This window comes from Strix uralensis, chromosome 3 (genome assembly GCF_047716275.1).
Source record: "Strix uralensis isolate ZFMK-TIS-50842 chromosome 3, bStrUra1, whole genome shotgun sequence".
NCBI lineage: Eukaryota > Metazoa > Chordata > Aves > Strigiformes > Strigidae > Strix > Strix uralensis.
The window spans coordinates 29,904,097-29,924,333 of record NC_133974.1 but is presented as its reverse complement, the minus strand read 5'-3'; the positions used below and the strand labels follow the sequence as shown (position 1 = coordinate 29,924,333).

The 20,237-nt window shown below is 42.1% G+C and overlaps 1 protein-coding gene and 1 long non-coding RNA gene across 2 annotated transcripts; one reads left to right on the top strand and one right to left on the bottom strand.

Annotated features, from left to right (window-relative positions):
- Nucleotides 1–77: 77 nt before the first annotated feature.
- On the bottom strand, nucleotides 78–8,491 carry LOC141940620 (uncharacterized). Its single transcript, XM_074861786.1, has 2 exons — nucleotides 8,308–8,491; nucleotides 78–296 (listed from the first exon to the last, which is right to left on the bottom strand). Exons 1-2 carry the CDS (start codon nucleotides 8,344–8,346, stop codon nucleotides 201–203), a joined length of 135 nt encoding a protein of 44 aa, XP_074717887.1. The 5' UTR covers nucleotides 8,347–8,491; the 3' UTR covers nucleotides 78–200.
- A 122-nt stretch (nucleotides 8,492–8,613) lies between these two features.
- Nucleotides 8,614–9,731, top strand: LOC141940621 (uncharacterized). Its single transcript, XR_012628037.1, has 2 exons — nucleotides 8,614–8,727; nucleotides 9,307–9,731. It is a non-coding gene; the product is annotated as an uncharacterized LOC141940621 (long non-coding RNA).
- The last annotated feature ends 10,506 nt before the right edge of the window (nucleotides 9,732–20,237 follow it).

Below are 20,237 nucleotides of genomic sequence, written 5' to 3'. Positions count from 1 at the left end.
GAAATGAACCTCCTAACAAGAAGCAGCAATTCTTCAATCCAGTAATACTGAGGCAAAAGAAAGGCAGTGCACTGAGGTTTACCCCATCCAGGTCTGAATTCTGTTGTTAAATGCTCTGCCAATTTCAATTCAATACTTCTTATCCTGGTCAACCACTCTTAGGGGGGCTTCTTGGTGGAGTAGTAATGAATTTCTACAGTTCACTTGTCTGCATAGAGGTCGTGCTGTGCCTGGCAGTAGTCTCCACTGCCCTTCAGAAACTCCATAAATGTGTGACCAAGAACACCACAGAACTGCTGTAAAGAAAGGGGACAAAAAGAGAAAGCATAATGAGCACAGGTGAAGCCATGTTATTTTGAAGACACCAAGCATTATAGAATTGAAAAATAAAAACAGAGGAACTAAGCAGTTTCACAAGGTGTATTTTTTTAATCCAAGAAATAAGTTTGCATAAGAATCCTGTTACCTTTCTTAGTAAGGATTACTTGAAAATAAATATATTTACTTAATACAGAGTTTCCATATAGAGTTGTTTCAACACCAAAACCTGAAATGTATTAAAATACCAATACAAATGTGCTAAACATAGGAACAAGAGACTAGGTTTTAAGAACCCTAGTATTTATATAAAGGGAAGCTTTTCTGGGATACCCACAAAACTGCATTTTCCATTCTGAATTGAGAGACATCACAACACCTAAGTTACACTGACCTTTAGTCATCCCATGAAGGCAAGGATGAGATTCCTTAAATATTCAAGCTGAGCATCAGACAATTTCTTGTGTTTAAACAAAACTACCAGTCTCTACATAGATGCATAATCACTCATCTTAAAGACTAAAGACTTACTTTGCACGTAAGCATCATTAATTGACATACAGAACAGCCAGTAGAAAAAAATGTATCTAAATCCATCTGCCTCAAATACAAGACCTTGAAAGCAAATGCAAAGTCTCGGTGGCCTAAGAAAACAATGCAGGCTTTTGAACATATTTTGAGACTTTCAAAGCATACAGATTTCTAAGGAACATTTCACATACTGAAGGCTGAAGACACACAGCAACCTTCATCTGCCTTTAAGTGCCTTTTTATACCATGACTCCACTAACATACCAAGACTGTGGCAATAATCTAGTTAAAGACACACAGGCAAGTTTATTGAACAGTGGTGTGCTATTTTGCTATGGTGAAGTTTACTTGTAAAAATTAGTGCAAGACCCACAACCAGAAAGTAGATAGCTGATGAACTGCTTGAGTTACATATTCATTTGCAGATGTTGCTATGCAAATGAACCACGAATATATGCTTTTATGCACTGTGCAACCTTACAACAGAGGAGTTTTGTACACAGCCACAGTACCAGTGCTGCTGACAATACCTACCTAGGGAACAGAAGGGAAGAGAAGCTTTGTTTCTCAAAAGATACATACAAGCTGAACCAAATGCCCACTAAATATACTTAGGTACTAGAGAGAAACATCATTGATCCCTCAACTATTTAGGAGAAAAAATTACTTATCTTGGCCAGTCAACTCCAAACATTGGAAGGAATCCATGTATTTCTAACCCAAATAAAATACTGCCCAAGACACTTTGGAAATAGATTAGCTGAGCATGCAGTGTAACAGAATTGCTATCACAAACTTGCTTTTCCCCCTTCCCCCCCGCAGCTGGGACACAGTAATATCAGTTCTTCACCTTCATAAATCTAGTTTCTAGCACATAGAAGATGTAACTTCATTGTAGCAATGTTCAGATTTTTTTTAAACTACTAACCAGCTCCATGCATCCATCCACATATATAAACAGGGCAAGTGTACATGAGAGAGTATTTCAGTGCCCTACACTCAAACCTTCCCATTCAAAGGACCATGAAAGAAGCAGCCTGTGCTGAAAAGCTTTCCAAACATGAGAAGGCAAATTCAAAAGATCAGGTCCTAAAGACAACTGTACAGTAAGTCCTGATAATAGCCAGTGTCTTGATACACTTTACCAAAGGGCAGGAAGAAAAAGCTATGTGCAAATAAGTCATGGTCACTAACTGCCATCTAGGATTTGGAGTCAGATCAAGACTCCACTGCAGGCACTAAACCATATACCATAAGACTACTGTAAGTCTGTCTAACAAGTACCATTATTAGGCAGATGTCACACAGATCAATAGACTAATAATTGTTGAGTTTTCAAAGTAGTATAGAATCACAGAATAGTTTGGGTTGGAAGGAACCTTTAAAGGTCATCTATGTATCTCAGCAGTTCAGGAGTTCTTAACATGAACTACAATTTTAAAAATTGCAAGAATGTTTTGTTGTAGACGTGGCTTTGCTTCATTCCTAAATCCAGAGAAGAGGAAGTTCAGTTACAGAGTAGTGGCAACATAGAAGATAGAAATCATTATGAGATTGGACTGTAGCAGATGGGTAGAGCTGCACCACACAATGTTGCAGAGGTCCTTTAGAAGAAGCGGACCAAACACCTCCAGGCATTCTTTTCATGTTTTCAGGCAGCTTCCTGGTAAGAAGTTTTAAGGATGCACCTTAATCACAGGCATGGCTTGCGAAAAACAACCCCCTAAAACAGCTAACAGATACGAGAGAAGTTAGCAGAAAGAAACTTAAGGATAATTTCACATGCACTTTGCTGCCACTCCAGAGACACTACTATCACCACTTCTGTAAGGACTGTAGGATTAAGTTCGCCAGTTATTTGCAGAAAAACTATTTCAGTTTTTATTTGTGATAACCTGAGGGACAGCAAGAACTCTAAATATAATAGGCACGAGAAAGGAGTAAGAAGGATCCTCTGAAGTCAAAGGCCAACATAGTAACAGGAACTAGGAGAATTCCGACTCGGAAGAACTCAAAGAGTTGTCAACTTACACAGCAGCCACGCCCTAGCAAAAGAAGGTAGGTGTGCATTAAAAGGACTCCTAGGACCAGACCTAGGAACACCTAAAATAGCAATTGAAAAAAAGAACTAAAGATAGCTTAAAGTCACTTTTCATTAGTTTAAGAAGCAGAACAGCAAAAAGGGACAGGACAACTTTAAGCGGATACAGCTGCACAAGGTCTTGTGCCACTTCACATGCACTGGTATATCTCCTGTTTATCTCCTCTTAAGACTGCTAAGGAATCATAGCCAGTCCTTTCCACTAGTAGAGGAAGAGGGAGTGGAGGCTGTCAGAGACTGAAAAGCATGCAAGTGAGCTTGAGAAGACAGAATGGGGTCACTAGAGTAAAGAGAAGACCTTTCAATCCACAACATGGATTGGAGATGGAGATTTTGAGGGAGAAAGCATTTAGAGTAATTGAAACAGTTAACATGACCCCACGCTGGGGGCAGGTAGGAAGCAAGAAGTGAGCAGGCTTCATCCAGCCTGGTAGGTAGGCTGCCCTTAGTACAAACTAGGAGTACTCAGTATGATATCAGACAAACTCATCACGAGGGCAAGGAGGAGGGTAGGCAGCAAAGCATTAGCCAAGTAATAAATTTTTAATGCAGATTGTTAAATCACATCTAGAAACTGGGTGCACAGTTCAAATTCTTATATAAAAGTTGAAGCAAGTACATTATGCAATGTTAACTTTGAGTTCTGTGTAATTAACCCCTACAAATGAATTCACGTTGTTAATACTGACTTAACAGTTAGCAATTAGACACATCAGCACCTTACTAATTCACACAACTAAGGACCTAACCAAGCATGTATTTGAGTCTCACTGTTTGCCTTGGCAACTACTGCTGCCACATTATAAAGGAGCAAAGCTCACATTTTCCTTTGATGTGAATGCCATCACTTCACACCATTGCTAACCAGAAAGCTCCACATGCAGACCAACTCCTTAAGGCAGCAACACACTGTACTATCCTAAGACAGCTTTGCAACCAGTTCAGTTCTGTTCCCGGAGTCAAATGCAAATTAAAGACAAGTGCATTGGCATGCTGTTTGTGCTATGTCATTAAGCCAGAGTACAAGGCTTCACCCAACTTCAGCAAAAAGACCTGGAAGATAAATCAGCTATAAAAATAGCGTTGTTGTAATTAAAACCACCTCGGGCTTAGAAGGAACTCAAACGACATGAACAACTTTTGAGAGGCTTGGAAATACACCTTGAAAATTACTATATTGTCTCAGACAGTTAACTTTGTAGGTAAGCTATCAACAAAGTCAAGACAGTGTATGAAAGCATAAGGCTAAGTGAAACTCAAATGCATAGTATTGTATGCGTAAGTTTTTTTTAACAGAATGACACTAACTCATTCTTTGTACCATCAAGTTGGGTAATCCAGCATATTCTTTTCAATTTACATGTGAGCTTTCCTTGCGGAAAATTAACATGGAAGGGTTTTGGAAACAAAAGCAGTTGTTTCTATCAGCAACCAAAAGCCAAACAACATTTAGACTGTTAGATCCATCAAAATAAACTTGGAAAACAAAACTAAAATTAGTATGCCAGGACCACCTGGTATCCTGTCCAATATGGGATAAAGTCATGTTAATTATGATTGTACCATCTACTATCATTCATGCTAGGGGAAGTTAGAGAATTTATTCAAGCAAGTGAAACACATCTTGAAGAGAAAAGCTTTAATTCATGGCCTTCTTTGGGACAGGAAGATAAAGTATCTGTCTCCACTGACACGCAGATTCACATGTATGTTAATTCTGGGTTTGAAACAATCACTTGTGTCTGGCAAAAACTGCTTATGAAACTAATCTATTGGATTGTTACCAATATATGTGAAAAGAAGAGAAGTGTAAGGTTATCCCAGGCTGCTGACATCCTTGTTCACATCTCAGAAGCATCTTGAGAAGCATGCAAACAAAAGCTCTTGCTTACACAGTTACATGACACTTCACTCTACCTTCAGAAAATGTGCAAGGTGGTTCACAGTTGCTGAATCCACCTGCTCATAGACCAGAAACATTTATAGCCAGAATCAATTATGTGGTATCACATTCTCTGAAGTCAAGACCTGCCACACACTCACCTACTGAAACCACAGGATCAGAACCAGAAAACTAAAATTAAGTACATTTCATTACAATTTGAGAATACCTGCAAGTAAGTTCCTTGTTCTAACCCACTACCCAACAAAAAGTTATTGAAGGAGGGAGGGACAAACACCCTTGACTTTCTCTTACTGCTCAAGGCCTAAGCAGCAACTGCTATGGCAGACAAGGAGGAGTGGGAGGGTAAGGGGTACAAACTGCAGAGCCATTCTGCAAGGCAGAGGCACACCTTCATCAGGTATTGTTGACAAGATGCACCTCCTATCCACTGGGCACACGAATGCCTGTATTAAGATCCACAGTGATAACGCTACCCATTTTGGACCAGAGAAATCAACCCATGGCCTAAGAAAACACATTCATCTATCACAGACTGGAGATTCCAAAGGTTTACCAGAAATTTGTTACAACATACTCTGTGAAGGAAGGATGTTTCTTTGTGGTTCAAGTATGGAGTTTAGGAGGAAGAAAAAAAAAAATATCTCAAAACTTTCTGTGTAACAAGTCAACGCAACTTCCAGACATGATGAAACTGAAGCCATGTGACTCTGTTCCTAGTTCTGCTTGGACCATGAAAAAAACATACAAAGAAGCCTTAACAGATATCAGGGAAAAAAAAAAAAAAAAAAAAAAAAATCACAGAAACCATTCCATCCCCTTGGCTAATGCATCCTCATGAGTTTCTGAAAGCACAGAGTCTGAAAGTGACTTAACACTGTCACTTCAATAGCAAACTACATAAAACATTTAATTCCACTCAAAAATTATTCCCTTATGTTTTAAACAATAACATGAGAAATTTAGCATATACATGCAAAGACAGTTATTCCTCTATTTTATTGAGTCTAATAATGGTATGAGTGCCAAACAAGAAGCTGCATCTGAAGAAAGCTGTAAGGACTTATGGACTTACGTTTAACACAGAGTACCTCTTGTACGTAAATCTGATATAGCAAGTTTTCATTTTTTAAATAAGGTGACAATCTCCTACTAGTTTAGAATTCAGTAATACCCTGATCTGGGTGTTCTGGTTAATGTTTAAGAAGTGATCACCTACAGTCAGCCTACACACTGGGACAGATCCAGCATTCTTACGTGGCATGTATTCTGTTAGAACAGGAAGGTTTCACAAGATAGAAGTTATTAGATAAGGCTAAATTCTATTTATTTCCTGCCTTACTGACACATTTAGTTTCAGTAAGACAATGACATCCTTCTCCCTTGGCTCCTGCTATATCTGTCACTCATTTTGCTTTCTCACTCACATTTCCTCCCATGGCTATGCAATTTCTGTATTGCTTCTTCCACGTTCTCCCCCTGAAACGATTCTGTTCCTATAAGACAATTTCAAAACCCTTTGCTGTTCCATCAACGGAATAATAAGAGCTGACATTTAAGTGTCATCTTCATGGTTTTTGATTTGACAGTTTTATGAGATTACAAGGAGACAGGGTTCATACTTCTGAGTCACGGCTTTGGAAAGACTCCGCAGATGCAGGTAGACATATTGGAAAGTTGTCTCCAGCAGCAATTAGAAACACCAGGATCATGGGACCCTCATGCCACAGAGACCGTGCGTTTGTCAGCTTGCAATATCAGCAATGTGTGCAGCTGACTACCAGACAGCAACCAAGACCTACACATAACCACCACTAACCCTACTTCTATTATCACAGATTACTTGATTTTGATAATGCTTTGTCTTTTTCACTTCCCTACTTTTGGAGGGCATACTACCACCAGCAAGCCTTGCATCGTTTGTGTGTTTAAGTACACACCGTGCTCCGTGGTCAGGGGTGTTAGGCAGCACAGACACTGATATTAGTAGGGGAGAAAAAAAACAAAAAACCACAACCAACCACTCTCCCCCAAAAAGCAAGCATATGAGGAAAGCAAAAACTTGTGATGCCAAACTGTGACCCACCTCCAAAAGGAAATGCCTTCCTTGAAAAGCCTGATGGCAAGGTCTTAAAAGCAGGTTCGGTCAAAATTAAGGTATCTGACCGCATTCGTGAGCTTCTGGGGGTCAACGACAGACTGTTACAGAAACATCCACTTCAACGTGCACTTAAATGACTCCCCTGCGGACTCCTCCTCCGGCCGAGGAGCTATCTAAAACCCCCGCCAGAACAAGGCCGGCTGCACACGCGAGTTCGGGCACCCCCCACCTCTGCTACATTAAGCTCATCTCGGAAGGGATTCACGTCCTCGCTCGCAGCCGGGTCTGACCCCCCGTCCGAGCATGCCGGAGACAAAGCGGCCGCCCGGCCGCCCTCGCCCCGGCAGCGGCCGCGCACGTGGGGACGCGGCGGGGGGCGAGCGCCGGCCGCGCCAGCCAGGCACAGCCGCCATCCAGGCGCAGCCGCCAGCGCCGCCGCCCGGCCCGGCCCGCAGCCCCCGCTGCACCACCTGGCCGGCTGGCGGGCGCCCACGGGCAAGCCCCGGCTTGCCCCGGAAAGCCCCGGGCTGCGGCGGCCGCCCCCAGCGCCGCGCCAGCCGCCGGGCGCCCGGTCTGCGTGTCTCTCCCCGGCGAGGAGACGCTGCCCCGGGCCGTGACACCGCCCCGCGGGCCGGGCCGTCGCCCCAGCGGCGGCGGTCACGGGTTCGCATCACGCTTCCACCAGGCTCCCGACGCGGAGCCATCTTGTGCCCCGGAGCCGCCGCCCGGCCCCGGCCTCCCCCCGGCAGAGGGCTCCCGGGCCCCGCCGCCTCCGCGCCGCCGGCCGGGCACGGCCCAGGGGCGCGGGAGCCCCGGCTGCAGGGGCGCTGCCCCTCCCAGCGGCCGCCCGCCCCAGCCCGGCAGCCGCCGCCAGACAGACCGCGGCGGGGAGAGGCCGGGCCGGGGCGGCGGGCGGGGCCGGCGGCAGCCGGGCTCACAAAGCGGCTTTGTGCCCGGGCCGGACGGCTCGAGAGCCGCGGAGGGGTCGCCCCGTCCTCCTCTGCCAGCAGAGGAGGGGCGAGGGGCACCGGCAGGCGGGAGCGGGAGGAGAGGGGCGCCGGGTGCGGGGGGAAGGCCGAACCATGCCGCAGCCGGGCTGGCTCGGCTCTGCTGCGGCCCGCCCGAAAGGAGCCGCATCCCGGCGCTGCGAGAGGCCGCCCGGGGCCGGCGTGGCCGGGGCGGCGGAACAAAGAGACAACATGGAGGAGACCAGGGTGGGGGGAAGGGGGGTGGGGGCGAGGGGAGGGAGCCGGGGCGCGGGAGCCGGGCACCGGCGGCAGCCGGCGGGGCGCACGCCCGGCAGCGCGAGGGCCGGGGGAGGCAGCCGGGGCGGGGGGCGCGGGCGGCACTCACAGGAATATGGTTACTCATTGAAGACTGTAGCCTGATCATACAGCCGGGGTGCGGGCGCCACCGCCGGGGGCAGGAGGAGCAGAACCGGGAGGAGGCGGAGGCGCTGGAGGCCGCGGAGCTGCCGGAGGGGGTTCGGCGGCGGAGCGGGGATGGACCATACAGCTGCGGCAGCGGGCGGCTCTGCGGGCTGGCGCGGGGCGGACGCGGCTGCACCAGGAGGGACACTCGGCGCCGCCTCCCGCACAAGCGCCCCAGGACCCACCCCTCGCTCGGGCACGTCAGCGACGAGCGTCGCGCCCGCCCAATTAGCGGCGCCGGCAGCGCGCCCGGGGCGGGAGCGAGGCCGCCGGGGGGGCGTGGCGCCGGCGGGCTGGGCGGGGGCGGGGGGAGCCGAGAGGCGGAGGCAGCCGGCGAGAACCGGTTAGTGAATGGAGCGGGCGGCGGCGGAGCCGGGGGGGGGCGCGGCGCGGGCAGAGCGGGACGCGCGGGGATCGCCTTCAGGGGCCGGGCCGGGGCCGCCCCCGCCCCGCGTGGGAGCCGCACCCCGCGCCGGCCGTTACCGGCGGCTGCGCCGGGCACCGCCTGGGGCGGCGAGTTCGAGACTCTTCCCCGCGCCGCCGGTGCGGGGGGGGCCGGCTGGCGACCCGCAGCCGCCGCGGCCGGCGTCTCCCCCGGGGCGGGGGGTGCCTGAGGGCACGGCGCCCGGCGGGGCTTAGGGGAAGGCGGCAAGGGCAGCGCGGGGGGGGCCGTTCCCTGTGAGCGCAGCCGGGCGCGGGGGGGCGTGTTGCGGCCCTCCGGCGTCAGGAGCGGCGTGCGGAGCTGGCCGGCGGTGGAACAGTGGCGGCTCTGCATGCGCGTTAATCCCTAAGCTCCTCCACTCTCGGGCTGCAAAACCTCTTTTGCGAGTTTAATGCTGATAGGGAGCTCTTAGCGCGTTTTGCCCGCAGATTACTCTCTGCTTTTAAATCGAGATAAAAATCACGATTTCTGGTTTTACAGATGGGAGATCAGCCCAGCAGGCCAGAAGCGGTGTGGGAAGCAATATGGACTCTCTCAGCCCTGGGCGCTCGCTCGCTCCTAGGAAACGCGGTCTCCCAAGACGCGGGCGTCAGTGAAAGGCGACAGCTGGCGGGGCAGTGCGGCGGAGGGGAACGCCTGGGGTGGCACTGCCGGCCCCGACTGACGGGGCGGGAGGCGCTCCCCAGCCCCACACCCTCAGGCCGGACAGCACCTGCATCTGGGTCCGCGCTAGCTGGGTGCGGTAGCAGGCTATTTTTAGCTTCGGCTAGCCTGATTCTGTTCTAGCTATATTTAACCAGTTAAGCCTCTCTTCTGCGTGTTGTTTTATTGTTGCTATACAGATTACAAGAGTCTGCGGAAGTTGATTTTGATCTAAAAAATAAACAGCTCAATTCTGAACTTCAGCAGTTTGTATTGGCTTGTACAAAGGCATGGCTGGTTTGTGATTTTGCCCAAATTTTCTGTTTTTGTATAACCTGCAGAAACCATGGTTTGTACAGAGGAGGTTTTTGTGATAACTGACACGTGAGAGATGTGTTATTCAGAACATGTCTGTATTACCGTTCACTCCACCTGGTTTCAGGTGGGTGTAAGCTAGTTTCTGACCAGGAGCCATGTCTCTGCTAGGATAATATACTCAGCTTTTTTGGGCTGTATTTATTTACATCTGGGCCATATTTATTTAAAGACTGGCTCAGGGCACGCGTCTGGTGAACTTGCAGCTGTTTCGACTGCTTCATGTAAAACTTCTTGAAAATGTGCTCAGAATCCTGTAAACTGAGATGATCCCAAGGCTAATGATTGCTTGGAATATTGTTTATTTGTTGGTGGTTACAATGTTAGGAAGGTTTTGGGGAAAAAAGTGAAAAAAAGTCAACACAGCTTCTCGTCAATAAAGCTTGAGGAATTTGCTCTGGATAGAGTTCTAAAACAGATTAAACAGCTCTGTACCTGCTTTAATCCATGCTGGTTTTTTGGGTTTTGTTTTTTTTCTCCAACAATGCAAGCTTTTGTTTAGTTGCATTGCACATTAAACTGATCAGGATTTTAGGATCAAATTACTTCCTGCTGCAGCATCCTTTCACTACTGTGGCACAGTAGTTTAGACTGGAAATAAGTCACTGGCTGTTTCTTTGAAATTATATACCCTAAGAAGAAAGGATTTAGCTCAGAAAGCTTTTAGTCTAAAAACATGTGGTTTGTTTTGAGGAAAGAATGCCTGGCCTGTGTAATTTTAACTATTTAATACTCATTTTTAATGTGATAGCCTCTATCTGGACCCCCTAGTTGTGATTAAATATGTCGTACTAGTTGGCACTTAAGATGCAGTTCCTGTGTTTTACGCTCTGAGATGAAAAGAGGTACTTGGAGTGTTAGAAGTAGGCTACAATAAAGTAGTCTACTATTTCATATAACAGGACAGAGTCAAAGATATTTATAGCAGAGAGAGACAAGTGGATAGTTACAGAATGCCTACTAGTGAACTGATGAAACAGTGGATTGAAGAGGCAGAAAGTAACAGAAACAGACAAGACTCCTGAAGAACTTTAAAGATAAGAAAAAAAGAAATGCTTGTAAAGAGAAATCTGTGGAGCAAATTCAGAAGAGACTGATGTTATCAGTTTGAGAAGCAAAGATGTGATCACCATTGTTGTGGTACTAGGAAGATTAATACACCATTTATAAGAGGCTCTAATAGGACAAATACTTTTGAATATATTTTTGAAGCAGTGTGAGTCAAAACCAAAATTTGGGCATAGCCTGAATGTCCAGCTCTTACCTAGTTGACTATTATAAATATTGTTTGAAAGTTTTAATAGGATGCTGTGCATTAAACCAGTCAATTTAAAGAATACTAAAGTTTCAAAAATCAAAATGGTAAGTTATACCTTATGATTATTTTGTTTTATAAAACCTGCTGTTTTGTAATCTCTGATCATTTGATGTTGCCTTATTCTCTCAGATACAATAGTGAAAAAAAATTCCTATTTACTTTCTTTATGTAAAAGTGTATATACTTTATATTCTTTGTTGGGCATTTTTGTCAAGAAGGGGAATCCTAATATAAATAGGAAGCAGCTTTTTAGTTCTCATCATCTTTGTCAACCTTCCTGTCAACTTCCAAAAAATCCACTACATTATTTTTTAACCAGAGGGACAGGAAGTAGTCTTCAACATGCAGTCACGCAGTGTCCATGCATCACTTTGAAGTGGTTTGTATTAATTTCTTGCTAGTACATGTGTTCTGGTTTGAGAATGCTGCTTCTATGGGCTTTGTGAAAGTTCAGCTTTAATATATTACTTTTGACATATCTATCTTTATGTATCAACTAATATAAATATTACTGGAAGACTAAATACAAATTCTGATTCTTAATGTGCTTGTCTTTTGCAGACACTTAACTTCCTTAGTCCCTCTAGACAGAAGCTAGTTGTCCCTGACCTTTATGTGGGTCTTCTGTATCATAACATGGGGGCAAAAAAACAGAAACAATTGTATACTGGAAAGAAATACCAGAATTTGAATTTAAGTATCAAGTTTCACTGCATTTATGTGGACTACTCCTATTTTAAATTTGAACGGAATTGGGGAAATTTTATATGGATATTGATGTCATGTCCGTTACTAGTCTATCTGTATGGAATTAACTTGCATACTTAAGGGTTTGCTGGTTAGGTCTTTGATTTGCTGATATTAACTGCAGCTTTTCATGGGGAAATTTCTGAAGGCCGTATTTATGCCCATGTCGTGTCAATGTTTAAAAAGGTGAAGTGACTATGACCAGGTTAGACTGTCATCTGATAGAAAACTCATACATGACTAAGCTGATTAAAACAAAAAACAATTAAAGGATAAGAATGTAATTAATGCAAATCAATGTAGTTCTAGGGAAAACAGCTATTGTAAAGAAAGCCGACTTTATGCTTTGACAAGATTACACGATTGGCATAAAAATAACTGCATGGCTGTAACACTAAATGTTTGTGTTTTCAAACAGTTTTGTCAAAGGAGTGTAATCAAAGATCACTGAAAAAAACAAGTGTGACTGATGCAAAGACTGATGAATAGCAAGTAACACTGATGTCAACGTAGTTCTGCAGAGTAATCTAGATTGTTTAGTAACTTGTGTTCACTCAGAAATGTGTTTTAGTACAGACACTTGCAGTCATACAGCTAGAACCAGTAACACAAGCAAGACTTTTGAGTTTTTAAGAATGCTTATGTCACTCTAAAAAGAGGCTAGGGATTATAATGGACAAGTAAGTCAGTATGAACTCTCAGGGCAGTGCTGTGGTAACAGTAAAAATGATCCTTACGTGATCCTTAGATATATAACAGGAAATTGTGAGAAGGAATAGAGAGATTTTTATTTTTAAATAGCATCAATACTAACTATTGAAATACCATGTGCAGTTCTGTTGACCACAGACCTCTTAAGTTACCTTATTTTCTGATATTAAAAAACCCCCAATGTGTCTGAAGCCTGTGTGTGGCATTTTTCATGTGCTCTATTACCTACTCCTTGCTTTACACTTACCGCTTCTACTCTTAGCCCTTTTTCTCCTTCCTCTTCAGATTAGTTTCAGTGACTTGGTGTCTCTCAGATTCTGTGATCTTCTGGTTTTCTGGTGAACAGGGTAATGGACAGGACAGCGTCAATTGTTTCCGCAAAATTTGTGTTTGAGATGTGGTAGGTCCACAGCCATGTCTTAGAAGAGAGGGTGACATATTGGTGAGAATGGAAAGCTGCAAAAAGTATTCAGACTGGAAACAGTGAGACATGTAAAGGACTTCCTGTTTAACTCAAAGTAGATTCAGTGGTATCTCACAAGGAGAAAACACAAGCTTCTAAAGGTTTCTTGAAGAGTAAGGTGGAATGGATGATAAAAGTCTGACAAATTCACATGCTCTGGCATGTATATAAGTTACTGGCTTCAGTACAGCAATCGTCGGGTGAAGTCTCATACACAGTGAGGTAAAGGAGATCATAAACTACAAAATACAGGTTTTCACATCTTGAGGTAAGAATTTAATGGGAAAAGAAGGCTTTTAATAGAAGATCCTTTATTTATTTTAGCTAGTTCAAACTTCTCATGGTATTTATATTGCAATGAAGGTGTATAATTTCTTAAATTTTGTCTTACCTGGAAATTCTGCTTTTATTATTGCTAAAGTTCATTAATATTTACAGTTTGAGTGCTTCTTTATATTTTTCCACTGATGACCATTTCTTTGTGTATATGAAGTTCTTCCAAATTAATTAGTTTCTTGCTCTCGTCTATTTTTACTATGTCAGCTTCATTTCTGTGGCTTGGTGTCATTTATTTCCCCCTCTAGCATATTTTCCTCTATTGTTTGATGGATGTCTTCAGCCAAAATCTTTTTTCAAACTGCTTCCTTTTGTTCATTCCTTTAAAAAGTTTCATGATTGTTAAATATTAGTTCATTTCGCTCCTCTGTCCAGGTTTTGCTTGATAGTGCAGTCAGGAAGCCTGTTCTATTTCCACGGCCTGGGCCTGTGTGATTACGGCATACATTCGAGCCCTCTACTGCTGGCATACAGTACCAAAGGAGCACTGTTCTAGTGGAAAATTGATGGAACAGACCTGTGCTCTATGAGCACAGAGGGGGTAACCTTTCTGTCATGGAAATTTCTGTGCTGATGTGCTGCAGATACATTTGATGTATTTGTGGTTTTGAGTGGAATGAAGTGGTTGAAGAGTGATACAGAATTAATGTAGGAAATTTATGTGTGTTGCTCTAGCACATTATCAAAACTGAAAGACTTTACAGTGGATTCTTCATATTTGTTTAGTTTCTTTGGCCATGTGTATTTATAAAAAATACTCTGAATTCATTATGAGGATTTAGCACAGACCTTTTCACCCATTAATGTAAATGGGCACTTCATATACAAGGTGTGGTATGCTAAAGGTTTCCGATATAGCATCATGATCTTGGGCTAGATCTTGTCTATATGCCTCAGTTGTTTTCCATTTTCAGCTCCTAAAACTGCTTCTGGTTTTGGAAGAGAAAGTCATTTCAGTTTCTTTCTGGAACTCTGATAATATACATTGGCCATGGACTGGTTAGAGAGAGTAGAGAACTACTGCTGGTAGATCACAAATACAACCAAACATTGTGAAGCCCTTTTTCAGTTGTTTATGGGGAAAATTCAGTGAATTCCTCATGTTGCTTCTGTCTGTTCAATAAAAGAATTGTCTCTGTAATGAACTTTATGCCCAAAATATGTTAGAACTTTGGAGATCTGCTAAAGAGGGATTTTTCATGACTGAAGAAGTCATGATCTTTTATAGGCACATACTGTAATTGTCAGCAGGTTTAACATTCACAATTGGCACTTAGGCAACATATAATCCAAGTAGATGTTATTTAAGTATCACAGGAGTAATCCTAAAGACGAATAGTTTTAGAAAAGTATTGCACAGTATTGCTCACAAGTAAGTTTTTTGTTGTTACGCACTTTTACAACGTCTACTTCTTTATTCCTATTGAAGTAGGTTAAGCCTATACATTAGGAATGCTTGGCCTTTTTGATTTCATTTAAGTTAGATTTTCTCCAAACACTCTTTTTGTAACAGTCCAGTGGTCTGACATTCTGGATATATCATGGCGTTTATTTCAGCAAGCTGTTTGAGCTGACAGCCTGGGAGTATTTTCTCAAGACATGTTAGGGGACGAATCAGAGCCTAGACATAGGGATGACGAACAGAGCCTTTGGCACTAATAGTGCTTTCCATATTTGCTGTGACTGTGTATGTAGGAAATTGTGGTATAACGATCCTATACAGCTGCTGTTACAAAACTACAATCTAATTCTCTTTTTTTTGTTACTGTCTTTCAACAATGCTATCCATGAAGACTGCTAAACTGGGACTTTAATAATAATATCTTTGACATTTTAATGGCAATTACAAGAGCATACAGCAATTACAAAGGCTCATAACTATTCCCTTTTGAAAAGGTTTTTTGGGTGAGTGTGAAAATTCATTTATGCTTTTGGTCTAAAATGTTAACCACAGATTTTATTCCCTTGTGCTGTTAGGGCTGCAGCCAGAACTAAACAGCGGTCTCTTTGCTTAGTCTGTTCAAATTACTGCAACTATCAGTCACTCATTGCCAGTTCAGCATCCTCTCCACGCTGCTTCTGATTTTTTTCCCATCTGTTGCTAGGGAGGAACGTCCATTGGGTTTTTTTGTTTGTTTGTTTGGGGTTTTTTTGTGCAGCAAAATATCAACAAATTATTGAGACAGGAAAACTTTTCAGGCCCACTTGTATGACTCACTATATTCTTCTATCAACTGATATGCTGTACTGTCACTAGACTCAAAGATTGTCTTGTCATTTACTGTTGGAATTTCATTATTGTTAAAAATTGTTGCCTTCGATTTTAATTCTGAGATTTGAATTAAAAATTGAAAGATAGAAGCCAAAGCTGGTAACAGAAGCTCTGTTGCAGTTCTATTCCATGCTCCAATATAAGCCTATACCATTAAATGACAATTAAAATTATTATACAAGAAGGAAATTTGGAAGATGTCATTAAAAATATAAATTATTATATTTTCTTGTTAGGCATACATGTCCCTTTGTCACTTCTTTACTTAGTGAACATTTCTCTTTTGTATAGTACCATAATTGTCAGTGTATCAGAAAAGATATACCTGTATTCAATTTAACAGGAAAAACAAGTCACTTGGAAACCAAAATATGTGTAATCTTAAAATCCAAAGATCATGAACACAGAGAAATTATCTAGTACTACTTTAAATGGAGAAAAGCTGTAAGCCGATACAAGGAAAAGATATGTAATTTTCTGTACTTCCTAAAAAAAGAAAAAATTTAGCTGTTTTTCTATTTGGTTTTAAACAGGAAAGCATCTGAGAGCTATCAGCATCCATGATCAGGCACTGAGATTATTTTGGATGCCTAGTTTCCTTTGCCTTTTGCTTGAGTAAACTGGTTCAGCAAATCAAAAATATGCCTAGTCTTTGTTATAAAAAAGGACTTCTGTTTGGTCTTGTAGTGGGTAGAGTGTTCAATAAACATGCACTTTTTGCATGTTTATTTTACTGACATTCAAATGGTGTGGTAGGTCTTATGCTATTTTGCTTTCAACCTGCCAGATGAACTCTGCACCAGCCTTTGCTCTATGTGTAATTAAATTGTCTTTTCCCTGAGTTTGCACAGTCAGAGTATTATTTTGGCCAGCAGTCATGTCAGATTGTTGGCCAAAATAATACATGCCAAACTAATAGTAGGGACCTGTACCCCATTGAGAGTATGATGACTGACTACTTTGTAGTTTGCTTGTGCAAGTTTATGCAGAAAGGCCTCCTTTGTACCCCTAGTGCCATGCACCTTTTTAAATTTTTCAAACTAGTAGTTCTGAACCTGCCAGCAAGCCCAAAACCAGGGAGTGTTACATTGTTGCAGTTGACGTTTTCATATGTCTTCTCAGCAATTCAAGCTGTAGGCATATGCATCTCCACAATAATCATTTTTTCTGAAACTAACTATTACTTCAACATGTTTCTCATGCCACATGGGTAACTTCTTTTAATAATGAGGGTTAGAATCTCCACACCAAGAAGAGTGGGACACATTTGTTTCTACATCTGTTTAGATGCAAAATCCTGGAGCCACTGCAACTATTCCCTATCTGTGTTGAAATGTTCCCATTGTAGAATTGCACAATTCGTGCCTGAAACACTAGTGTGTACTTGGGGATAGGGTAACAATTGCAGCAGTCTCCATGGCCATCCAGTTTGTCATGAAAATATTATGGTAGTCATCTCTCTTATTTTCAGCATCCTGTTGCATTCCAGTATTGTCCAAAAGGCATGAAGCATCATATGGATGTCTCCATCATAACATAAACACTTAGAATTGGGGACAGCACATTTAACGTGTCTGTGATGCAAATAGAGAATAGTAAGAACTATAGGGGCCAGAAGTACCCCACATGTGTGTGGTGGCAAGCTAAAATAACTACTGTCCTTAGAGCCATAAAGGAAAAAAATCTGTTTGTACCTAGAGACACACCACTCAGAAGGGCACTAGGTAAAGTGAGATATACCATCATAACCATTGGCGTAAGCAAGTGCACCAGTGAGTATTCAGGATATATTTTGTTTATGGAATTGTAGATAATCAGAGGTATTTTGGTATAAGGTTGCCTGAGTAGATGTGAAAATACTCTGGAGAAAGGTATGGAGCTATTTGCTAAGTCTTACTAAATAGGTCACAACAAGTAATTCTGAAAGTCCAACAATATTTACCAATATAGAAAAGGGTGAAGTCTCCCTTCGTGATGCCAGTAGAGCCAGTATTTCCTGCAGACTCTCACACACTTTTGAAAGATTGCAATACACCAAAAGGAACTTGATGCAATGTCCTCCTAGTTAGCAGAAGAAAAATCTTAGGATACAGACAAGATGAATGTAAAACTGATAATATTTTTTTTTTTCTGCAGTACTTTAGAATAACTAAAGAAGCTTAGAAGCAGACTCTTGCATTTTTCACTACACAAAGTATACTTTTTAAAAAAAACAGATCCTAAAATTTACTGACATCTTTCTCGTAGCTAGTCATTTTATTAGAAATTCCAATTTTTAAACAAAATCCATTATAAAAAACATGATAAAATTTCAAAACTTCTAATATCTAAGCATCACGATACATTTCAAAATTTAATTTTATGTCATTATTTGTAAGCAAGCAAGAAACAGCCTGGAGACATTTTCATAAGTCTGGGCAATGTGATAACAGAACTCTGCAGACACTGTTCCTAAGAACTAACGCTACAAACTTTGGAAAGAACCTCTGAAAACGAGCATGTTATGCTGCTCAGCGGATGCAAATAAAAGCCTGAAAACCTCTGTTGTCTATTTGTTGGGCTCATAAGGCAGCTCTGTGAACCACATGTTTTCTGAAGCCTCTCAACCTGTTAGTGATTCAGTAAGTCTGGACTTGAACAGAAGCTTTCAGAACCAAGCACTGTTTGTACAAGATAAAAGCTACCAATCTCTCTCCGATTTGACTAAAATACAATGAAAGGTAATGCAGGCACCATGACCTTTTCTGAAGGTACCATTGTGAATACAACTGCCCATAAATACTTTTCCACTACTCATATTTTGGGGCTTTTTTACTATGCTATTTTCCATTTTTATGTACTTTCACTATCCTTATTTAGGAAAGAACTATACCCTATTTTAGCCTTCTTTCAGAAAATAGCCTGAAGCCTTCATTCAGGTTTTGCTCTGCTTTATTCAGGCACATTCTCACATATGAAACTAATTTTGGAAACAAATAAATGTGACCATCTCTGATTAAGAGCGGAGCAAAAGGTAAGTTTTTCCTTTGGAAGTTAGCCTTTAGTTTCAAAGATTATTTTCAAAAGCATCTAAATTATCTTGGAGCATAAGTCACATTTTCCAAGGTAATAGTCACTTGGGGATACACAGTTTTAGATGGTTCCAGCATAAGGGAATTCATACCCGTAATTAGATGTTATGGATTCCTGTTCAAAGCATGAGAAGAACTAGGAGACTAAGAACGGAATCAGTAGGAGTCAGCACAGCTCACTGGAAGATACAGCAGACAGAAAATGTGGGGGAGAGGAGTAAAACTTAAATAACTCAGCCGACTCTTGGGGGATGAGGCTGACTTTCTTTAGTCAGGCTGCAATCAAAACAAAGGAAGAAAATAGGCAAAGATGAGGATAAAAGGTCTTGAACATAACCGTGAAACTAATATTTTTTAAAAGTAAAACATTTTAAAAGCATACTATGGCTTATAAGAAAACTTACTAAAAATGCTGATTAGTTAAGAAAAAGGAAGAGGTATCAGTATAGCCTGCAGGTGAAAATTATTCAGCAAAGTAAATGGCTACTCCAGCCAATTTGTAAATACATTTGAGCCTGTGCAGCACTGTCAGGTGCTTGAAACAAATTGTTTTCCTTTATCTCCTTATCCATCATAGTCATGAACATTAAAAAAAAAAAAAAGTTCCTACCTATAATTTTCATGTTCACACACTGCCTCACTCAAATCCATTAATTCTCTAGAAACTAAAGCAGCATACATTCTTCATTATTACAATTATATAACATCTTAACTACTTTTGTATACTGCTTTCTGTCCTTGCAGTACAAGTGCTTTATTTTTAAGGATTTTCACTTATCTGTGTTTGACAGCCCTTCCTGCTCCTTTTTCTCTTCTGGCATTATAGGGACCAATGAACAATATTGTTTTCTTCATCTTATTTGCCACAAGACTGTGTATTTATTTTTTCTTTATTCTTGTGATCTCAGTCCCATATCTTGTGCACCAGGCTACCTCAATCTTCTTTAGAACATTCTTCAGGGATTGCAGTTTTCAACCTCAGAAGCAGAGGTGAAAATTTATTACTTTATTTCCCCCTGCTGAATGGTTAGGAATACAGTTTATATTTAGTCTTAGGGATTAGTTGTTTTTCCTCTCCCTTATGCTCTATATTTCTCCTATAATGTCTTTATCAAGTTCCTCTGACCTGAGCTGTCCATTCCTGCCTATTTGTATGCTTTCCTTATGTTCTGTCTTCTGCCATGTTATTATACGGCAAAAATGGTATAAAATGTTGTCTTCAAAGTAACTGTCGTTGCTTTAAGAGTGAATTACAAGAAATGTCATTAATATGGTGTTGCATTATATAAGATATAAAACAGGAAATAATGTGATAATTATAGAAAACCCTGATCACAGGACTGACTTGTAATGCAGCAAGTTTGTGAATTGGTATTCACACAAATTCAGACATTTAACTCAAGCTAAATCAGAATCATTTCCTTTCAAGTGGAAAAATAGACATGTAACTTTGGGCTGTGCCTCATTTAGAAATCT

What these genes read in the sequence shown, in the direction of transcription:
- LOC141940620 (XM_074861786.1), bottom strand. Translation starts at nt 8,346, where the DNA reads ATGATCAGGCTACAGTCTTCAATGAGTAACCATATTCCT. An exon ending in CAATGAGTAACCATATTCCT is followed by an intron (nt 297 to 8,307) that starts GTGAGTGCCGCC and finishes CTTTCTTTACAG; the next exon opens with CAGTTCTGTGGTGTTCTTGG.